At 39.4% G+C, this 20,005-nt stretch overlaps 1 protein-coding gene and 1 non-coding gene across 2 annotated transcripts in view; both read right to left on the reverse strand.

Moving 5' to 3' along the window:
• Nucleotides 1-7,687, reverse strand: part of ZSWIM5 (zinc finger SWIM-type containing 5) — a 252,624-nt gene extending 244,937 nt beyond the window's left edge. The window contains exon 1 of the mRNA XM_059897953.1: nt 7,090-7,687. Within this exon, the coding sequence (XP_059753936.1) occupies nt 7,090-7,687 (598 nt within the window). The remainder of the gene's footprint in view (nt 1-7,089) is intronic.
• Nucleotides 7,688-18,367: 10,680 nt separating this feature from the next.
• Nucleotides 18,368-18,440, reverse strand: TRNAE-CUC (transfer RNA glutamic acid (anticodon CUC)). The gene has a single exon. It is a non-coding gene; the product is annotated as a tRNA-Glu (tRNA).
• Between the last annotated feature and the right edge of the window lie 1,565 nt (nt 18,441-20,005).

Below are 20,005 nucleotides of genomic sequence, written 5' to 3' on the forward strand. Positions count from 1 at the left end.
TTACCATAGGAAAAGCAAGATAAAGTGACGGGATTAGGGGCACCTTCCATCAGTAGGACATGACAGACTGGTAGGATATTTCAGCTCAGAAAAGAAAGTATCTCCTTAAACTTCCCCCTCCCAGCAAAGAGACTGAGGTCAGCTTACATGACTTGTAAGATATGCAACTGTCCAGATTTCTCTGCTCTCCTGGGATGCTTTCTGGAAGCTGGCCTAGGACCCTATTCTGTTTACCCACTTGCTCTAGCTCAGTAGCTGCCGAACTTCCTTGTACGTATGACAGAGAAAGTCCATACAAGGTGCCCCCCAGCTTAGGCTCTTGTTTTCCACCAGGATGAGCTTGTACAACATCTCCAGCTTGTCCTCCTGTTTCTCCATGATAAGCTTCAAGCACTGCGATCTCTATGCCCTTAAGCTATCAGTGAGATCCCATACCTTCTTGTACAGTGGATTATGCAGAACTGGCACAACACTCAAGCCACTGGTGATCTGACTGAAGGAGGAGATGCTGAAGAGGCTCTGGACAACTGAGGGTTACCTATTTCTATACACGAGTTATAAATGGTATGCAAGAAAAAAATCCCACAGTAATTTGTTCATCCATGCATGTATACTCTGAGTGCTATATTGCACAGTCATCATTTTTTATAAAGAAGGATGACAGGTTTAACCTTTAAATGACCACTATTTGCCAAAAAAGTCCCACATGTATTAAAAATATTAAATAATCAATCATGCAAATTGAATCAATTAAATTGAAATAATGCTTACCTAATAAAGTGGATGTGGTGATTTCTAATTTAAGCCATATCCAACACATAAAAGTTTAAAATTCACATGAAACTCTGTTATGCAACAAAAAACAAGCATGAGAAGCTGTTATGAGTTGAATTGTGTCCTCCAAAATTGGTATGTCGAAGTCCTAACCCCCAGTACCTCAGAACGTGCCATTTTTTTTGGAAACAGGGTCGTTGCACATGTAATTAGGTAAAATGAGCTCATACTGGAGCAGTGTAGGCCCCTAATCCAATAATCCATGTCCTTATAAAATGGCCATGTGAAGACAGAGATACATAGGAAGAACGCCTGTGACAAAGAAGGCAGAGATTGTAGTTATGCAGTTGTATACCAAGGAATGCCAAAGACTCCTGGCAAACCACCAGAAGCTAGCAAGAGGCAAGGAAGGATTTCCCTATTGGTTTCAGAGGGAGCATGACCCTGCCGATACCTTGATTTCAGACTTCCAGCCTCCAGAACTGTGAGACAGTAAATTTCTGTTGTTTTAAGCCATCCAGTTTGTGGCAGTTTGTTACAGCAGCCATAGGAAACTAATACAGCATTTTCAGTATTTCTTTTATACATTAATTTACTGACATATTAATGTCTTGATTTTTAAAAATTATTTTCTAAAATAATACAGTAAATGTGACTTTTTGGGGTATAGCGCTATACATTTTAACACGTGTGTGTATATATATAGCCATCAACCATAAGATACTGACGGTTAATGTCTTGATTTTTTTTTACATATTTATTTTATTTATTTACTTATTTATTTATCTGGCTGCACCGGGTCTTAGTTGCAGCACGCGGGACTTTTAGTTGTGGCATGTGGATCTTCTTAGTTGTGGCACGTGGGATCTTTAGTTGTGGCATGTGGGATCTAGTTCCCTGACCAGGGAGCGAACCCAGGCCCCCTGCATTGGAAACACAGAGTCTTAGTCACTGGACCACCAGGGAAGTCTCAATGTCTTGATTTTTAATAGCCATTACTGAAACAAGAGCAAAGAAATTGTTTCACATAGGCTTAAGTAAATTTCCAGCCCTTTCACTTCAAAATTTAGACTTTGTATTCACACTTCAATAATATATTTTTTTAATTCCTAAAATAAAGATAACCTCTAAAAGTCCACTATCTTTAGTTTATTCATTATCTTTAAAATCTAAAGCTCTATTCCTTGAGAAAGTCACTTTCAATAAGAATTCATCTGAAGTTTTAAAGAAACTCATAAATCACCATTCTTCACATAAAACAGACAGTCAACATAAAAGATACACACTGTTGCAATGTTCATACCACTTACTGTTATCAGCTTATTATATGCGCAAGTATGGAGTTTTCCCCATGTCTTCTAACACTGCACTCATAAAAATTCATGTCTCTCTCTCTTAGTTTTAGAACACTGAGAAGTCTGTTTTTAAACTTCTAAACATTCACTATTCAACAGACTTTTTTTACCAAAGTATACTTAATTTACAATGTTATGTTAGTTTCAAGTGTACAGCAAAGCAATTCAGTTATACACACAAACATATATACTCCTTTTCATATTCTCTTCCATTATAGGTTATTACAAGATATTGTATATAGTTCCCTGTGCTATACAGGAGGTCCTCGTTGTCTACCTACTTTATATACAGTAGTCTGTATATGTTAACCCCAAACTCCTAATTTATCTCTCCCCCCCACCCCCACTATCCCTTTTGGTAACCGTAAGTTTGTGTTCTATGTCTGTGAGTCTATTTCAGTTTTGTAAATAAGTTCATTTGTATCATTTTTTCAGATTCCACATATAAGTGAAATCATATGATATTTGTCTTTCTCTGTCTGACTTTCTTCACTTAGTATGATAATCTCTAGGTCCATCCATGTTGCTGCAAATGGCATTATTTCATTCTTTTTTATGGCTGAGTAATATTCCACTGTATATATGTACCACATCTTCTTTATTCATTCCTCTGTCAATGGACATTTAGGTTGCTTCCATGTCTTGGCTATTGTAAAAGGTGCTGCTATGGACATTGGGTGCATGTATCTTTTCATATTAGAGTTCTCTCTGGCTATATACCCAGGAGTGGGATTGCTGGATCATATGGCAGCTCTATTTTTAGTTTTTTAAGGAACCGCCATACTGTTCTCCATAATGGCTGCACCAATTTACATTCCCACCAACAGTGTAAGAGGGTCCCTTTCTCTTCAGGGCTCTCCAGCATTTATTATTTGTAGACTTTTTAACTATGGCCATTCTGACTGGTGTGAGGTGATACCTCATTGTAGCTTTCATTTGCATTTCTCTAATAATTATCGATATTGAGCATCTTTTCATGTGCCTGTTGGCCATCTGTATGTCTTCTTTGGAGAAATGTTTATTTAGGTCTTCTGCCCATTTTTTGACTGGGCTTTTTGTTTTTTTGATATTAAGCTGTACGAGCTGTTTGTATATTCTGGAAATTAACAAACATTTATTAAATATTAAGATGTGTGTGTGAGGCACTGTGGTGGAGGAGGAAGGAGAGAATTCATTGATCAAAAAAAAAAATAAAAGAGCAATGTGATTTTAAAACTTGGTAAGTTTCTACTCTAAAAAATGTTACCACTTATCCCTTAAAGGTATGCAGCTGCTTTCCCTGCTGGAATATCTCACACATAAATAAGTCATTTTTCCCCACATGGAAATTTTATTATGATTTTTCATTCTAACTTACACACATCTAAAAAGCTTTTTAGATGAGGATATCTTTTGTTCCCCTAAATAATAGAGATTGAAAACAAATTACATATAAAAATCAACATCTGTAATACTTGTTACTGCAGCATTTCACAAAAGTTTGTACTATAGAAAAATTTCATAGATGTTTATTGATAATATATACATGCTCATAATTATAAACTTACTAGTTAACTTTTAAGCTATAGGTAACTTCCCTGAAATGGACCTTTTTATTATTATCGACTTTGCAATTACACTTCTTCCACATAAAGTAGTACTTAGCATTGTGGCTCTAGTCTTGAAGACTATCCGCATACAAATTATGTGTTTATTAGAAAACATGTAGGCTAAAAATATGGGGCTCAACTGTCAGAATCTATGATAATTTCTGGATATTTATATAATTAAGATATACCAGCACTGAAGGACCCTGCGTGCCTTTATCCAATTTTTGAAAATCTAAATATTCAAATAAATATAATATTTCTGCATACAAGAGAAAAACTGTTAATGCTTCTTTTCCCTCAATCAATTCACATTTCCCTGAGAAGACACAAACCTCCTTTAAATTTTACCAAACACAGAGAAATCCATTTAAAATATGATGGATAGCAAAAAAGGGTCAACATCTTAAAATCATTAGTAAATTATAGTTGTACCATTCTTATACCATCTGCAGATTCCTGAGTAAGTATTTTCCCAAGGTTTATACTACCACTATTTCCATGGGCTTCTTAAACAGGTTAAAAATGCAGATGCTTAAAACACCTGAACTCTATTACCGTCATAATACTGAGAGATCAGAAAAGTCTATTCACAGAGCTTCAAACTTACAGACGTCCATGAAAACACTAATTTACAATTTTCCCCTTTTAAAAGGAACAGTACTTCTGATTCAGTACTGTCATGGAAAAGAAATGTATCCTTTGAGCATAACAACCTAGTCCTCCCATTTGCTTACATCAAGCTGGGAAAGTTTTAGTTCTGACAGAAAATCTGATGTTTTCTACAGAGCATTTGCTTTTCAACCAGTCCATGACTCCCTATTACCAGATTCCACGTGGAAAGTAATCAGAAGTTACCGAATTTAATATACCTACACTTTGTACAAGTTTTTGTTGTTGTCTAATTTTTTTTCCTTCCAATTTTTTATTCTGTTGTGCTGTTTTATTTTTAAATTTATTTATTTTAAGGTATTCTTGTTTTCCTCATTTAAATCCCCTTATGAATCTTTTCTTTAAAAGATGTTGTTATAGAAATACCCTAACATCCCTTCCTTCCTAAAGTATCAGCCTTTAGTAACTTCCCAATTCTGAGGTTACAACTATGGCTTGGACACAGTAAGGAAATATGTAGAATTTTTAATAATACCACTGAGTAATTATATTGAGTTTGAAGTGAAGTTATAACGTGAAGAACATCATTACCATCTTGCTACATACAAATCACTTTTTCACTCATCTCTTGGCAATACTTTTATAAAACCTATCATCTAGATTAAGTCACATACTCGCATTTTAGGTTTAAGAGATGAGGGATGGGTTTCTCACTTTACATATTAAAAGATGGTTCATGCCAAGATACAGAACGCAGAATGCTAGAGAATGGAATATCCTTCTCTTCCACACTTACTAGCATAAATTAAAGTCAGAAAAATAAAGATTACACAGCTCATGGTTCTCAAATAGCATTACTTAAAAGTGATTAATTCATTCTCCTACCTTCATCTATGAAATCCAAAGTAAGAATCAGAAAATATGCTTAAATATGTCCTTTCTCCAGTCCCTAAAACTATCATACAAGAGCTCATCACCCTAATAAGCATGCCAACTATCTTATTATAAAAAAAAAATCTGATTTAAACATGACCTGGATCACCCACAAAATCTGATTTCATTTGTAACTTGACATTATAGTCACTTTCAAAATATATACCTCTTTAAAACTCTTCCTCTCTCTCATCTGCCCCCTCAAAGTTTGAAAATTCTTTCAAACCCAATATTTCTTACTATAAAATGACCACGTAAATTGACACTTTTCAATTCAAAATATTTTAAACAAGAATCTTAAAAGTTAACTGATAGAAACTCATACAAAGAATAAGGTCTACAGATGAATAAAGAAATGCCTATATTCATTTTCATGTTTTCAGTATTAAAGCTGTACACCTTAATTATCTGATTATTCAATTATTTAAAAAATACACACAAACACACAATGGACTAGCCTCAAATAAACAAAACTTTCTCAATCCACTGTCACTATATTCTGACACAGGATAAATTTAGATAAATTTACACTTCACATTTGCAAAACAAACTGTGGCGTATGTTGTTTTAAAAAGAAACACAGGGTTCAGTGACTCTCAATAAACAGAAGTAGACCACCTTATATGAAACACCACAATGTACTACTCTTAAAATGAAAAGAAAATTTCAAATATGTCAGTTTTACCTGGGGAGAAGACAGCTAGATGTCTAGGGTTCCTGTGTAAGTGTGTTCCTGTGCTTGTTTAATTCTAAAAACAACCTCTCTCCAACTCCTTTCAAAAATCAATATTTTTTCAATAAATATGAGCATATACTGTACAACAAAATGCATAAAGATTATAAGGTGCACTTCCAAAATGCTATAACAGTTCAAATAGAAAAAAAAAATCAGTGTTTTAATTTCCCACATAGCAAGTCTCTGTTAAACAATGTCATTTTTTCCCCTTTCTTCCTAACCATTCCACAAATCAGGACTACTGTATTTATATATTTAATAAGATGAACAAACTGACTAGAAGCTCTGGAGGAGTACAAGAGAAAGAAATCCTTTTCATTTTCCCACAAACAAAAAGATAAAACAAAAGCAAATATGAAGACTTGTTAAATGAGAAGCATTTGAAAAACCCAATGTGACCAGCTTTTGATTTACCCCAGTCTGACAAGGAAGATAGACCCCACCCCCACTCCAGATTGTGCCTTTTTTTTCCTTGGGTGGGAGTGTGGAAAAGAGAAGCTGTCACATTTCCATCTTCGGTTATTGTTAAGTCCACAGCCTAGATTCCCAAGTATCACTGGTCCAGGGGGGAAAATATTAAAGCAGGTAATTAAAATTGTCTGAAATGCACAGTAGTTTGTTGATTTTTTCCATTTTTAAAGTTAATTATACCCAGCTTCAATCTGCGAAGACTAGATTGCCTTTGACAGCCTGTCCCTCAAACGTTCCCTGTAAGACCGCTTGCTCCAGATTCACTAACAATTCTCTCCTCCCTGAACTTAAATTAGAAGAACGCATTTCAGAAATTATTACATCCAGAAAGCCAAATCTCCCCATCCTTCTTGCCTTGGCCTGGGGTGTAGAACGAAGAGTAAAAAAGAGATCTATTCGCTCTTCAAACAAAAAGAAAAGCGGGTACAGGGCTGGTGGAGAAAAGAGCAGCAGTGGACCTGAACGAAATGTTAAGAAAAGTTTTTTATGTGACTAGTTTGTCCTTTCACGGGAGAACAGGAGTTGGGTAGAAAGCCGGGGTCTTGGCCCAGGGCTTGTGCAAAGAGAAGGCACCTGCGGAAGAGGAAGCCGGGGACAAGAGAGGAGTCAAGCGAGCACCTACCGACTTGCAGCACATTCTCCACGGAGCCGCTGTCCAGCAGACGGATGCCCCGGCGGAACGGGAGCCCCTCGCCACCACCGCCGCCGGTGGCTCCTGCCCCTGAGCCCAGTCCGGGGGACGCCCCCGCCGCGGCTGCCCCGGGGGCGGAGCCGGCCGGAGCGGCGGCCCCGGGGGGTGGCGGCGGCCCCTCCTCGGCCGGCGAAGCCCCCACGGCGCCTCCAGCCGAGCCGGCGCCAGGGCCGCCGCGGTACTGGAAGCTGGAGTACATGCAGATCTCCCGCTCATTCCGCGGAAAGGACCAGTAGACGATGCGGCGCTGCACGGGCTCCGGGATCCGCTCGAAGCGCTCCTCCACCCGCTCGTACGCCCACTTTTCCGCAACCGTCTTGGCGGCACAGTCCAGCAAGGACTCGGGCTGCAGGTGGGGACGGGCCCCCAGGGGCAGGCAGCTGCCGCCGACGCCCCCCACCCCGCCGCCGGCCGCCCCGGGCGAACCGCGAGGGTGGTGAGCCTGCGGACTGGGCCACGAGCACAGGCGCTTGGCCGGAGAGACCGGCGGTGGCGAGAGCAGCTCCTCTCGCTCACCTCCTTCCGCCATTGCTGGGGACTGACTGACTGACTGAGGCGGAGGCAGCGGCGGCAGCGGCGACTGCACCGGCTGCGGCGGAGACCCTGGCCACGGCCACGCGCCCCGCGCAAGCGCCCAGCTGCGGCGCCGGGGGGGGGGGGGGGGGAGGCGGGGCGAGCAAACCCGCGAGCCTGCCGGCCTGAGTGTGGAGCCTAGGCCGGTCCGGTGCGCGCGCCGCGAGGGCCGACGGGGGCGGACTGAGGAAGAGAGGCGGCGCGCGCCGTCCGGGCCGCCGCGAGCGCGAGGAGGGACGGGAGCGAGCGCGGGCCGGCGGCGCGCGCCAGGCGCAGACGGCCCAGAACGCGCACCGAGCGCTCGCCCCGGGCCGACCTCCACCTAGAGGCCAGCCAAGGGCGAGGAGCGCCGGACCCTCACCAGCTCGCTCACCTCCAACCCACCTGCCGCCTGGAGGGAGAGGAGTGGACTGTGCGGCCAAGTGCAATGGCCGGGCGCGAGCCACGCGAGGAGCCGCCGCGAAGTGCTAGGTTTGCGGAGCGGAGGAAGAGAGAAAACTCAAAATCGGGGTCCTCTGTAGACTGACCAGACGCGCGACGGTCACAGCGGAGTGAAAGATCTGGCAGAAAGACGCTAGGAAGACACTAGGAAAAAATCGGAAAGTTCCAGTGATGAAAACTCTCCTCACACCACAGCAATGTAGAATAAAGTCGGCGGTCCCCTCCGGAGCCGGGCAAAGCCGCACCAGCCCCCGACTGGACAATGGGGCGCCAAGATCTCACCGCCACGGCGGCTGCAGCCTCCGTGGATATTGAAGGGTTTTAGCACCTTGCATCCTAGGGGGGGAAAAAAACACTTTTCGGTGTGGTTTCTGGTAGAGTTCTCTGATCCCCTGCCTCCAGTCTAAATTAGGTCTTTTATGTTTTCCTCACTTGGCTCAGTCTTTCTACACTTTCATGTTAATTATAACAAGTTGCACACATATTTTTACATATTTGTGTAATGTCTGACTGACCAACCGACTGTAAACACCATGAGAGCAAAGATCATGTCTATTTTCTTCTCGATAATTTATCCTCTGCCTGACATACGGCAACCTCACCACTAACTCCTCAATAAACAAAACTGAGTTGTAAGCAACGGTATGTTGCTCAGTCAAGAAAATTTATTATTTCAGATTTGCTGACAAACTAATCTCTAAGACGTTAAAATGTTCCAACAACTGTCTTGAGAGTTCCTTCAGTTGCATTGTCCCTTCAAAATGAGCGAGTTCTAGAGTGTAGTATAAAATAAGGATAAGGGAGTAAATGACTGGAGATGGACATGGGCCAAAGTAGTTTGCTTTTGCTGTAATGTCAGAATTAAAGAGCATAGGCCATAGAGTCAGAATTGGGTGTGAATCACCCTTGCTACTTGTGTGATGCTAATCATGACTCAAGTCATTTGTAAAAGTGAGCTAGTAATAATGCCTATACATATAATTTATTAGAAGTAATTCAAATGTAGTGCTTATTCAGTGTAGTAGATAATAAATATGTTTATATGTGTTAATGGATTTATATCTGTAAATATCTAAATAGATTATTGTGAAGTAGCATAATCCCTCCTGCCCTCTAAATCCGGTACCACAATTATAGACTTTCATGGCACCCAATCTTTTCTTTCCTAGAACTTATCAGAGTTTATTTGGGGCGTGAGTATTCCTCTAATGCCTTTCTCTCTGATTAGATTATGAGCTATGTAAGGGCAGAAAATATTTCTATATAAAGGCCTGTCCCAACACTCACCATAATGCATTCACATGGAAGATGCTCAAGAAACATTTGCTTTCTGAATCAATGAATACGTTACTCTGATTTACTCAACTGCTGGAAAATATAGTTAATAGAGGTTGGGATATATGAAGAAATGTTACTAAACATATTTACTAAGAGTCAAGTTTGATTCTTACAAGTTTGATTTAACTAGGTGATTTTTCCTTATTTGGAAGACATTAAACTTTATAGAAAAGCACAAAGAATAGCACAATCTATGCCCATATACTCACCACTCAGAATTAATAATTATTACTTAATATATCAGAAGTCCACTTTAACCACCTCCATATAGCATCACTGGGAGCAAGTACAACCTGAGTTTGGAGTCCATTTTTAAATTATGTGTGTGTACATATGTAACATTGTTTTTTGTATATTTCATTTAATTAAATGTTATTACAGCTGCCTACCATCACATTGCTAACTTTCTTTTTCCTGTGCATACTGACACACAAAGATCTAATTCCTTTAAGTGCTGTAAAATATTCCACCTTAAGAATATATCACATTTGGGCTTCCCTGGTGGTGCAGTGGTTAAGAATCCCCCTGCCAATGCAGGGGATACAGATTCGAGCCCTTGTCTGGAAAGATCCCACATGCTGTGGAGCAGCTAAGCCCGTGCACCACAACTCCTGAGCCTGCGCTCTGGAGCCCACAAGCCACAACTACTGAGCCCATGTGCCACAACTACTGAAGCCTGAGTGCCTAGAGCCTGTGCTCTGCAACAAGAGAAGCCACCGCAATGAAAGGCCCATGCACTGCAATGAAGAGCGGCCCCAGCTCGCCGCAGCTAGAGAGAGCCCGCACGCAGCAACAAAGACCCAAAAGAGCCAAAAATAAATAAATAAAAATAAATATATTTATTAAAAAAAAAAAAAAGAGGATAGCTTCAAGATGGCGGAGGAGTAAGATGTGGAGATAACTTCCTCCCCACAAATACATTTAAAATACATCTACATGTGGAACAGCTCCTACAGAACACCTACTGAACGCTGGCAGAAGACCTCAGATTTCCCAAAAGATGCCCTCAGGTGACCTGCAGGCAGAGGCGGGGCCAAATCCAAAGCTGAACACCAGGAGCTGTGCTAACAAAGAAGAGAAAGGGAAATCTCTCCATGCAGCCTCAGGAGCAGTGGATTAAATCTCTACCATCAAACTGATGTACCCTGCATCTGTGGAATACCTGAATAGACAACGAATCATCCCAAAATTGAGGTGTTGGACTCTGGGATCAACTGTACACTTGGGGTTTGCTTTATGCGTCTAATTTGTTTCTGGTTTTATGTTTATCTTAGTTTAGTATTTAAAACTTATTATCACTGGTAGATTTGTTTATTGATTTGATTACTCTCTTCCTTCTTTTGTTAATATATATATTATTTTCCTTTTTCTCCTTTTGTGAGTGTGTATGTGTATGCTTCGTTGTATGATTTTGTCTGTAAAGCTTTGCTTTTATCCTTTGTCCTAGGGTTCTCTCTGTCTGTTTGTTTTGGGGGGGGAGTTTAGTATAGTTTTTAGTGCTTTTATTTTAATAAGTTTATTTTATTTTATTTATTTATTTATTGTTTTTCTTCCTTTTCTTCTGAGCCAGGTGACTGACAGAGTCTTGGTGCTCCAACTAGGTGTCAGGCCTGAGCCTCTGAGGTGGGAGAGCCGAGTTCAGGACATTGGTCCACCAGAGACCTCCCAGCCCCATGTAATATCAAATGGCGAAAGCTCTATCAGAGATCTCCATCTCAACGCTAAGACCCAGCTCCACTCAATGACCAGCAACCTACAGTGCTGGACACCTTATGCCAAACAACCAGCAAGACAGGAACACAACCCCACCCATTAGCAGAGAGGCTGCCTAAAATCATTATAAGTTCACAGACACTTCAAAACACACCACTGGATGCCGTCCGGCCCACCAGAAAGACAAGATCCAGCCTCATCCACCAGAACACAAGCACCAGTCCCCTCCATCAGGAAACCTACACAACCCACTGAACCAACCAGAGCCACTGGGGGCAGACATCAAAAACAATGGGAACTAGGAACCTGCAGCCTGAGAAACGGAGACCCCAAACACAGTAAGTTAAGCAAAATGAGAAGACAGAGAAATACACAACAGCTGAAGGAGCAAGGTAAAACACCACCAGTCCAAACAAATGAAGAGGAAATAGGCAGTCTACCTGAAAAGGAATTCAGAGTAATGATAGTAAACATGATCCAAAATCTTGGAAATAGAATGGAGAAAATACAAGAAATGTTTAACAAGGACCTAGAAGAACTAAAGAGCAAACAAACAGTGATGAACAACACAATAAATGAAATTTAAAATTCTCTAGAAGGAATCAATAGCAGAATAACTGAGGCAGAAGAACGGGTAAGTGACCTGGAAGATAAAATCGTGGAAATAACTACTGCAGAGCAAAATAAAGAAAAAAGAATGAAAAGAATCGAGAACAGTCTCAGAGACCTCTGGGACACCATTAAATGCATAAACATTCGAATTATATAGGTCCCAGAAGACGAAGAGAAAATAAAGGGTCTGAGAAAATATTTGCAGAGATAATAGTTGTAAACTTCCCTAATATGGGAAAGGAAATAGTCGATCAAGTCCAGGAAGCACAGAGAGTCCCATACAGGAAAAATCCAAGGAGAAACACGCCAAGACACATATTAATCAAACTATCAAAAATTAAATACAAATAAAAAACATTAACAGCAGCAATGGAAAAACAACAAACAACATACAAGGGAATCCCCATAAGGTTAACAGCTGATCGTTCAGCAGAAACTCTGCAAGCCAGAAGGGAGTGGCAAGACATATTTAAAGTGATGAAAGAGAAAAACCTACAACAAAGATTACTCTACCCAGCAAAGATCACATTCAATTTCAATGGAGAAATTAAAACCTTTACAGACAAGCAAAAGCTAAGAGAATTCAGCACCACCAAACCAGCTCTACAACAAATCCTAAAGGAACTTCTCTAGGCAGGAAACACAAAAGAAGGAAAAGGCCTACACTAACAAACCCAAAACAATTAAGAAAATGGTAATAGGAACACACATATTGATAACTACCTTAAATGTAAATGGATTAAGTGCTCCAACCAAAAGACATAGACTGGCTGAATGGATACAAAAACAAAACCCGTATATATGCTGTCTACAAGAGACCCACTTCAGACCTAGGGACACATACAGACTGAAAGTGAGGGGATGGAAAAAGATATTCCGTGCAAATGGAAATCAAAAGAAAGCTGGAGTAGCAATTCTCATATCAGACAAAATAGACTTTAAAATAAAGACTATTACAAGAGACAAAGAAGGACACTACATAATGATCAAAGGATCAATCCAAGAAGAAGATATAACAATTGTAAATATTTATGCACCCAACATAGGAGTACCTCAATACTTAAGGCAAATGCTAACAGCCATAAAAGGGGAAATCGACAGTAACACAATCATAGTAGGGGACTTTAACACTCCCTTTCACCAATGGACAGATCATCCAAAATGAAAATAAATTAGGAAACATAAGCTTTAAATGATATTTTAAACAAGATGGACTTAATTGATACTTACAGGACTTTCCATCCAAAAACAACAGAATACACTTTCTTCTCAAGTGTTGATGGAACATTCTCCAGATAGAACATATCTTGGGTCACAAATCAAGCCTCAGTAAATTTAAGAGACTTGAAATCGTATCAAGTATCTTTTCCGACCACAACACTATGAGACTAGGTATCAATTACAGGAAAAAATCTGTAAAAAATAAAAACACATGGAGGGTAAACAATACACTACTAAATAACCAAGAGAACACCGAAGAAATCAAAGAGGAAATCAAAAAATACCTAGAAACAAATGACAAAACACGAAGACCCAAATCCTATGTGATGCAGCAAAAGCAGTTCTAAGAGGGAAGCTCATAGCAATACAATCCTACCTCAATAAACAAGAAACATCTCAAATAAACAACCTAACCTTACACCCAAAGCAATTAGAGAAAGAAGAACAAAAGGCCCCTAAAGTTAGCAGAAGGAAAGAAATCATAAAGATCAGATTAGAAATAAATGAAAAAGAAAGGAAGGAAACGATAGCAGAGATCAATAAAACTAAAAGCTGGTTCTTTGACAAGATAAACAAAATTGGTAAACCATTAGCCAGACTCATCAAGAAAAAAAGGGAGAAGACTCAGATCAATAGAATTAGAAATGAAAAAGGAGAAGTAACAACTGACACTGCAGAAATACAAAGGATCATGAGAGATTACTATAAGCAACTATATGCCAATAAAGTGGACAACCTGGAAGAAATGGGCAAATTGGTAGAAAAGCACAACCTCCCGAGACTGAACCAGGAAGAAATAGAAAATATAAACAGACCAATCACAAGCACTGAAATCGAACCTGTGATTAAAAATCTTCCAACAGGGCTTCCCTGGTGGCTCAGTGGTCGAGAATCTGCCTGCCAATGCAGGGGACACGGGTTCGAGCCCTGGTCTGGGAAGATCCCACATGCCGCGTAGCAACTAGGCCCGTGAGCCACAACTACTGAGCCTGCGCGTCTGGAGCCTGTGCTCCACAACAAGAGAGGCCACGATAGCGAGAGGCCCGCGCACCGCGATGAAGGGGGGCCCCCGCTTGCCACAACTAGAGAAAGCCCTTGCACAGAAATGAAGAACCAACACAGCCAAAAAAAAAAAAATCTTCCAACAAACAAAAGCCCAGGACCAGATGGCTTCACAGGCAAATTCTATCAAACATTTAGAGAAGACCTAACACCTATCCTTCTTAAACTCTTCCAAAACGTAGCAGAGGGAGGAACACTCCCAGACTCATTCTATGAGGCCACCATCACCCTGATACCAAAACCAGACAAAGAGGTCACAAAAAAAGAAAACTACAACCAATATCACTGATGAATATAGATGCAAAAATCCTCAACAAAATGCTAGCAAACAGAATCCAACAGGACAGTAAAAGGATCATACACCATGATCAAGTGGGGTTTATGCCAGGAATGCAATTCTTCAGTATATGCAAATCAATTAATGTGATACACCATATTAACAAATTGAAGGAGAAAAACCATACGATCATCTCAATAGATGCAGAAAAAGCTTTTGACAAAATTCAACACCGATTTATGATAAAAACCCTCCAGAAAGTCGGCATAGAGGGAACTTACCTCAACATAATACAGGCCATATATGACAAACCCACAACCAACATCATTCTAGATGGTGAAAAGCTGAAACCATTTCCACTAAGATCAGGAACAAGACAAGGTTGCCCACTCTCACCACTATTATTCAACATAGTTTTGGAAGTTTTAGCCACAGCAATCAGAGAAGAAAAAGAAATAAAAGGAATCCAAATCAGAAAAGAAGAAGTAAAACTGTCACTGTATGCATATGACATGATACTATGCATAGAGATTCCCAAAGATGCTGCTAGAGTTAATCAATGAATTTGGTAAAGTAGCAGGATACAAAATTAATGCACAGAAATCTCTTGCATTCCTATACACTAATGATGAAAAATCTGAAAGAGAAATTAAGGAAACACTCCCATTTACCACTGCAACAAAAAAGAATAAAATACCTAGGAATAAACCTACCTAAGGAGACAAAACACCTGTATGCAGAAAACTATAAGACACTGATGAAAGAAATTAAAGATGATACCAACAGATGGAGAGATATACCATGTTCTTGGATTGGAAGAATCAACATTGTGGAAATGACTATACTACCCAAAGCAATCTACACATTCAATGCAATCCCTATCAAACTACCAAAGGCATTTTTCGCAGAACTGGAACAAAAAATTTCACAATTTGTATGGAAAAACAATAGACCCCGAATAACCAAAGCAATCTTGAGAAAGAAAAACGGAGCTGGAGGAATCAGGCTCCCTGACTTCAGACTATACTACAAACCTACAGTAATCAAGACAGTATGGTACTGGCACAAAAACAGAAATATAGATCAATGGAACAGGATAGAAAGCCCAGAGATAAACCCAAGTGCATATGGTCACCTTATTTTTGGTAAAGGAGGCAAGAATATACAATTGAGAAAAGACAGCCTCTTCAATAAGTGGTGCTGGGAAAACTGGACAGCTACATGTAAAAGAATGAAATTAGAACACTCCCTGACACCATACACAAATATAAACTCAAAATGTATTAAAGACCTAAGTGTAAGGCCAGACACTATCAAACTCTTAGAGGAAAACATAGGCAGAACACTCTATGACATAAATCACAGCAAGATCCTTTTTGACCCACCTCCTAGAGAAATGGAAATAAAAACACAAATAAACAAATGGGACCTAATGAAACTTAAAAGCTTTTGCACAGCAAAGGAAACCATAAACAAGACCAAAAGATAACCCTCAGAATGGGAGAAAATATTTGCAAATGAAGCAACTGACAAAGGATTAATCTCCAAGATTTACAAGCAGCTCATGCAGCTCAATAACAAAAAGCAAACAACCCAGTCCAAAAATGGGCAGAAGACCTAAATAGACATTTCTCCAAAGAAGATATACAGATTGCCAACAGACACATGAAAGAATGCTCAACATCATTAATCATTAGAGAAATGCAAATCAAAACTACAATGAGATATCATCTCACACCAGTCAGAATGGCCATCATCAAAAAATCTAGAAACAATAAATGCTGGAGAGGGTGTGGAGAAAAGGGAACCCTCTTGCACTGTTGGTGGGAATGTAAATTGATACAGCCACTATGGAGAACAGTATGGAGGTTCCTTGAAAAACTAAAAATAGAACTACCATATGACCCAGCAATCCCACTACTGGGCATATACCCTGAGAAAACCATAATTCAAAAAGAGTCATGTACCAAAATGTTCATTGCAGCTCTATTTACAATAGCCAGGACATGGAAGCAACCTAAGTGTCCATCATCGGATGAATGGATAAAGAAGATGTGGCACATATATACAATGGAATATTACTCAGCCATAAAAAGAAATGAAATGGAGGTATTTGTAATGAGGTGGATGGAGTTAGAGTCTGTCATACAGAGTGAAGTAAGTCAGAAAGAGAAAAACAAATACAGTATGCTAACACGTATATATGGAATCTAAGGAAAAAAAAAAAAGGTTATGAAGAACCTAGTGGCAAGACGGGAATAAAGACACAGACCTACTAGAGAATGGACTTGAGGATATGGGGAGGGGGAGGGGTGAGATGTGACAGGGTGAGAGAGTGTCATGGACATATATACACTACCAAATGTAAAATAGATAGCTAGTGGGAAGCAGCCGCATAGCACAGGGAGATCAGCTCGGTGCTTTGTGACCACCTAGAGGGGTGGGATAGGGAGGGTGGGAGGGAGGGAGATGCAAGAGGGAAGAGATATGGGAACATATGTATATGTATAACTGATTCACTTTGTTATAAAGCAGAAACTAACACACCATTGTAAAGCAATTATACTCCAATAAAGATGTTTAAAAAAAAAAAAAAAAGTTCGCTGAGGCTGCAATCATATGAAGGCTTGACTGGGACTAGAGTATCCTCTTCCAAAATGGCTCACTCACATGGCTGGTAAATTGGTGCTGGCTCTTGGCAGGAGGCCTCTGTTCCTCTCCAGGTAGGCCTCTCCAATGGGTTGCTTCAGTATCCTGTGGCATGGCTGATTTACCCCAAAGGAATCAGAGAGCAAGGTAGAAGCTGAAATGCCTTATGACCTATCCTCAGAAGTCACTCACCATCACTTCTATAATATTCTATCTTATCAGACCAACCCTGATTCAATGTGGGAGAAGAGTGTACAAAAGCATGAACACAAGGAAGAGACAAGGCTCACTAGAAGCCATGTTGGATACTGGCTACCACAACCAACTCCCACCAGCACTGAGTAAGAGTACTATTTCCCGTTATCCTCACCAATATGCAATATTGTCAGACAATAATTTTTAACAGCCTGATTAACAAGAAATGTTATCTCTATTTTTATTTGGTTACTGGTGAGGTTGAGCATCATTTTATATGTTTTTGGCCATCATATACCCTCTTCTGTTAATTACATCTTTTTTTTTTTTCCTTCTGGATTGTTTAACATTTTCTTGATTTGTAGTACTTTATATAGTCTGGATAGTACTGCTTTGTTATATGTATTGCAAATATCTTCTTCCCATATGTCTCTTTTCTTTTGATCTTAATATGTCTTTTACTATATATTTTTTTTAATTAATTAATTTATTTATTTATTTTTGGCTGCATTGGGTCTTCATTGCTGCGCATGGCCTTTTTCTAGTTGCGGCAAGCAGGGGCTACTCTTCGTTGCCGTGTGTGGGCTTTCTATAGTTGTGCTCTCTAGTTGTGGCGAGCGGGGGCTGCTCTTTGTTGCAGTGTGCAGGCTTCTCATTGCAGTGGCTTCTCTTGTTGCAGAGCATGGGCTCTAGGCATGCGGGCTTCAGTAGTTGTGGCATGCAGGCTCAGTAGTTGTGGCTTGTGGGCTCTAGAGCACAGGCTCAGTAGATGTGGCACACGGGCTTAGTTGCTCTGCGGCATGTGGGATCTTCCCAGACCAGGGATCGAACCCGTGTCCCCTGCATTGGCAGGCGGATTCTTAACCACTGTGCCACCAGAGAATTCCCTCTTTTACTATATTTTCATGAAGTCAAATTACCTATCTTTTCTTTTATGTTTTGTACATATTATATCTTATTTGAACAAGACTTCCATATTCTACATTTTCTTCTAGTAGTTCTTTAACGTTTAGGTTTTTTGCATCTGGAATTTTTTTCTTTGTATGAATATAATTTTAATTTTTTCTATAGAGAGAGCTGTTTTTATTTTTATTTTTTGGCTGTGCCACACGGCTTATGGGATGTTAGTTCCCTGACCAGGGATTGAACCTGGGCCCTCGGCAATGAGAGCACAGAATCCTAACCACTGGACCATCAGGGAATTCCCTAGAGAGAGCTGTTAATTGCTCTAAAACCATTTGTCAAGTAGTCAGCCTTTCCTCCATTGATTTGTGATGCACCAAGTTGTCTTATATGCACGGATTTTTTTCTGGGCCTTTTTTTCTGTTTTATTTACCTTTCTATCTCTTTGTATTTCAATACTATACTCTTTAAATTAATAATTAAATTTGGTAATATGTAATTAAATTTGGAAATATTTAGATGACTGGTAAGATGAATTTTCCTTCTTTGTCCTTGTTTTCCAAATTTTTCTTAGCTATCCATGCACTTTTTAACCTTCCATACAAATCTTATAATCAACTTTACTATGTTTCCCAAAAAGTCCTGCAGTCATTCTTCTTGGAATTACATTAAATTTATAGATTAATTTGGGGACAACTATAACTGTCTTTATAAATATAGTCTATCTCTTCATTTATATGAGTGTCCTTTACTAATCTTTTTAAAAGAACTAAATATTTTATTATTACTCTTCTATTTATTTTGTGACCCTAATGATTGCTAGATCTTTTCTAAAATATCATTAAACAAGAAACGATCTCACCTCTGGTAGCTTACCATCTAGTTAGTGAGATACGATGAAACATGTGAAAAGTTAGATAAAAGTAAAAGACTGAAATAATACAAAAAAAGTAATGGCTTCAGAGGATTGTCAAGTGATTTGAAGAAGCACTCACTGTTTGAGGAATCAGAAGAAAGATCAGCTTGTGTAAAAATTGTGAGAGGAAGCTCTATTATAATTTATTTCATCTAGGTCTTGAAGAATGAGTAGGATTCAAACAGGCCCAAAGGCTTAGGAAAGGAATTTCAATTGGGTTGAACAACTTTGGCAAAAACCCAAAAGCTGAAAAGTACAAAACATTCATGGAATAATTAAAAATAAATCTGCTTGGCTATAAAAATGGGAAATAAAGATTAGAAATATCTTTTAAAGCCAAATTATGGGTAATATTAAATGTCAGGTTAAGGAATGTGAAGTTAAGTATACAGTATGGGCAATAGGGAACCAAGACAGAGAAGGTTGTTAGATATCTATATAGCATGATAACACTGAATATAACCTATGTTTTTCATATCTTTTCCCCCATTAGTATCCTTTGCACTTAGCACATAATAGAGCCTCAATAAATGTTTCATGAATGAATGAATGAATGAATGATCTGGTTGTGATGTGGAGAATCTATTACAAGGGGAGAAAAGGAGACATAGAAACCTCTTAGGTACCTATTCCAACAATCTGGTCATGAATTGTAGTGGCCTCAATTCAGATGACAGTAGGAAAAGAGAAATTTCTCTGAATAAAGTGCCTCTGACCTACTGTTCCTAAAAAATGAGACAATGAATATTTATTAACATCTACACTGTACCTTAGAGTAGCAGGGTGACATTTTTTTTCTGATAGACCATGAAGCTACATTTTGTGTTTTCTGCTATATTTGCCATTTTTAAACAAATACAAATAAATAAGCTACTATTTTGTGAAGCATATAAGTTAAATATAGTAAAGGATACTAGGTTGCTTAAGACAGCCTGGGCATTAAGAAT

The sequence above is a fragment of the Balaenoptera ricei genome, chromosome 1, assembly GCF_028023285.1.
Source record: "Balaenoptera ricei isolate mBalRic1 chromosome 1, mBalRic1.hap2, whole genome shotgun sequence".
In the NCBI taxonomy this organism is placed as follows: domain Eukaryota; kingdom Metazoa; phylum Chordata; class Mammalia; order Artiodactyla; family Balaenopteridae; genus Balaenoptera; species Balaenoptera ricei.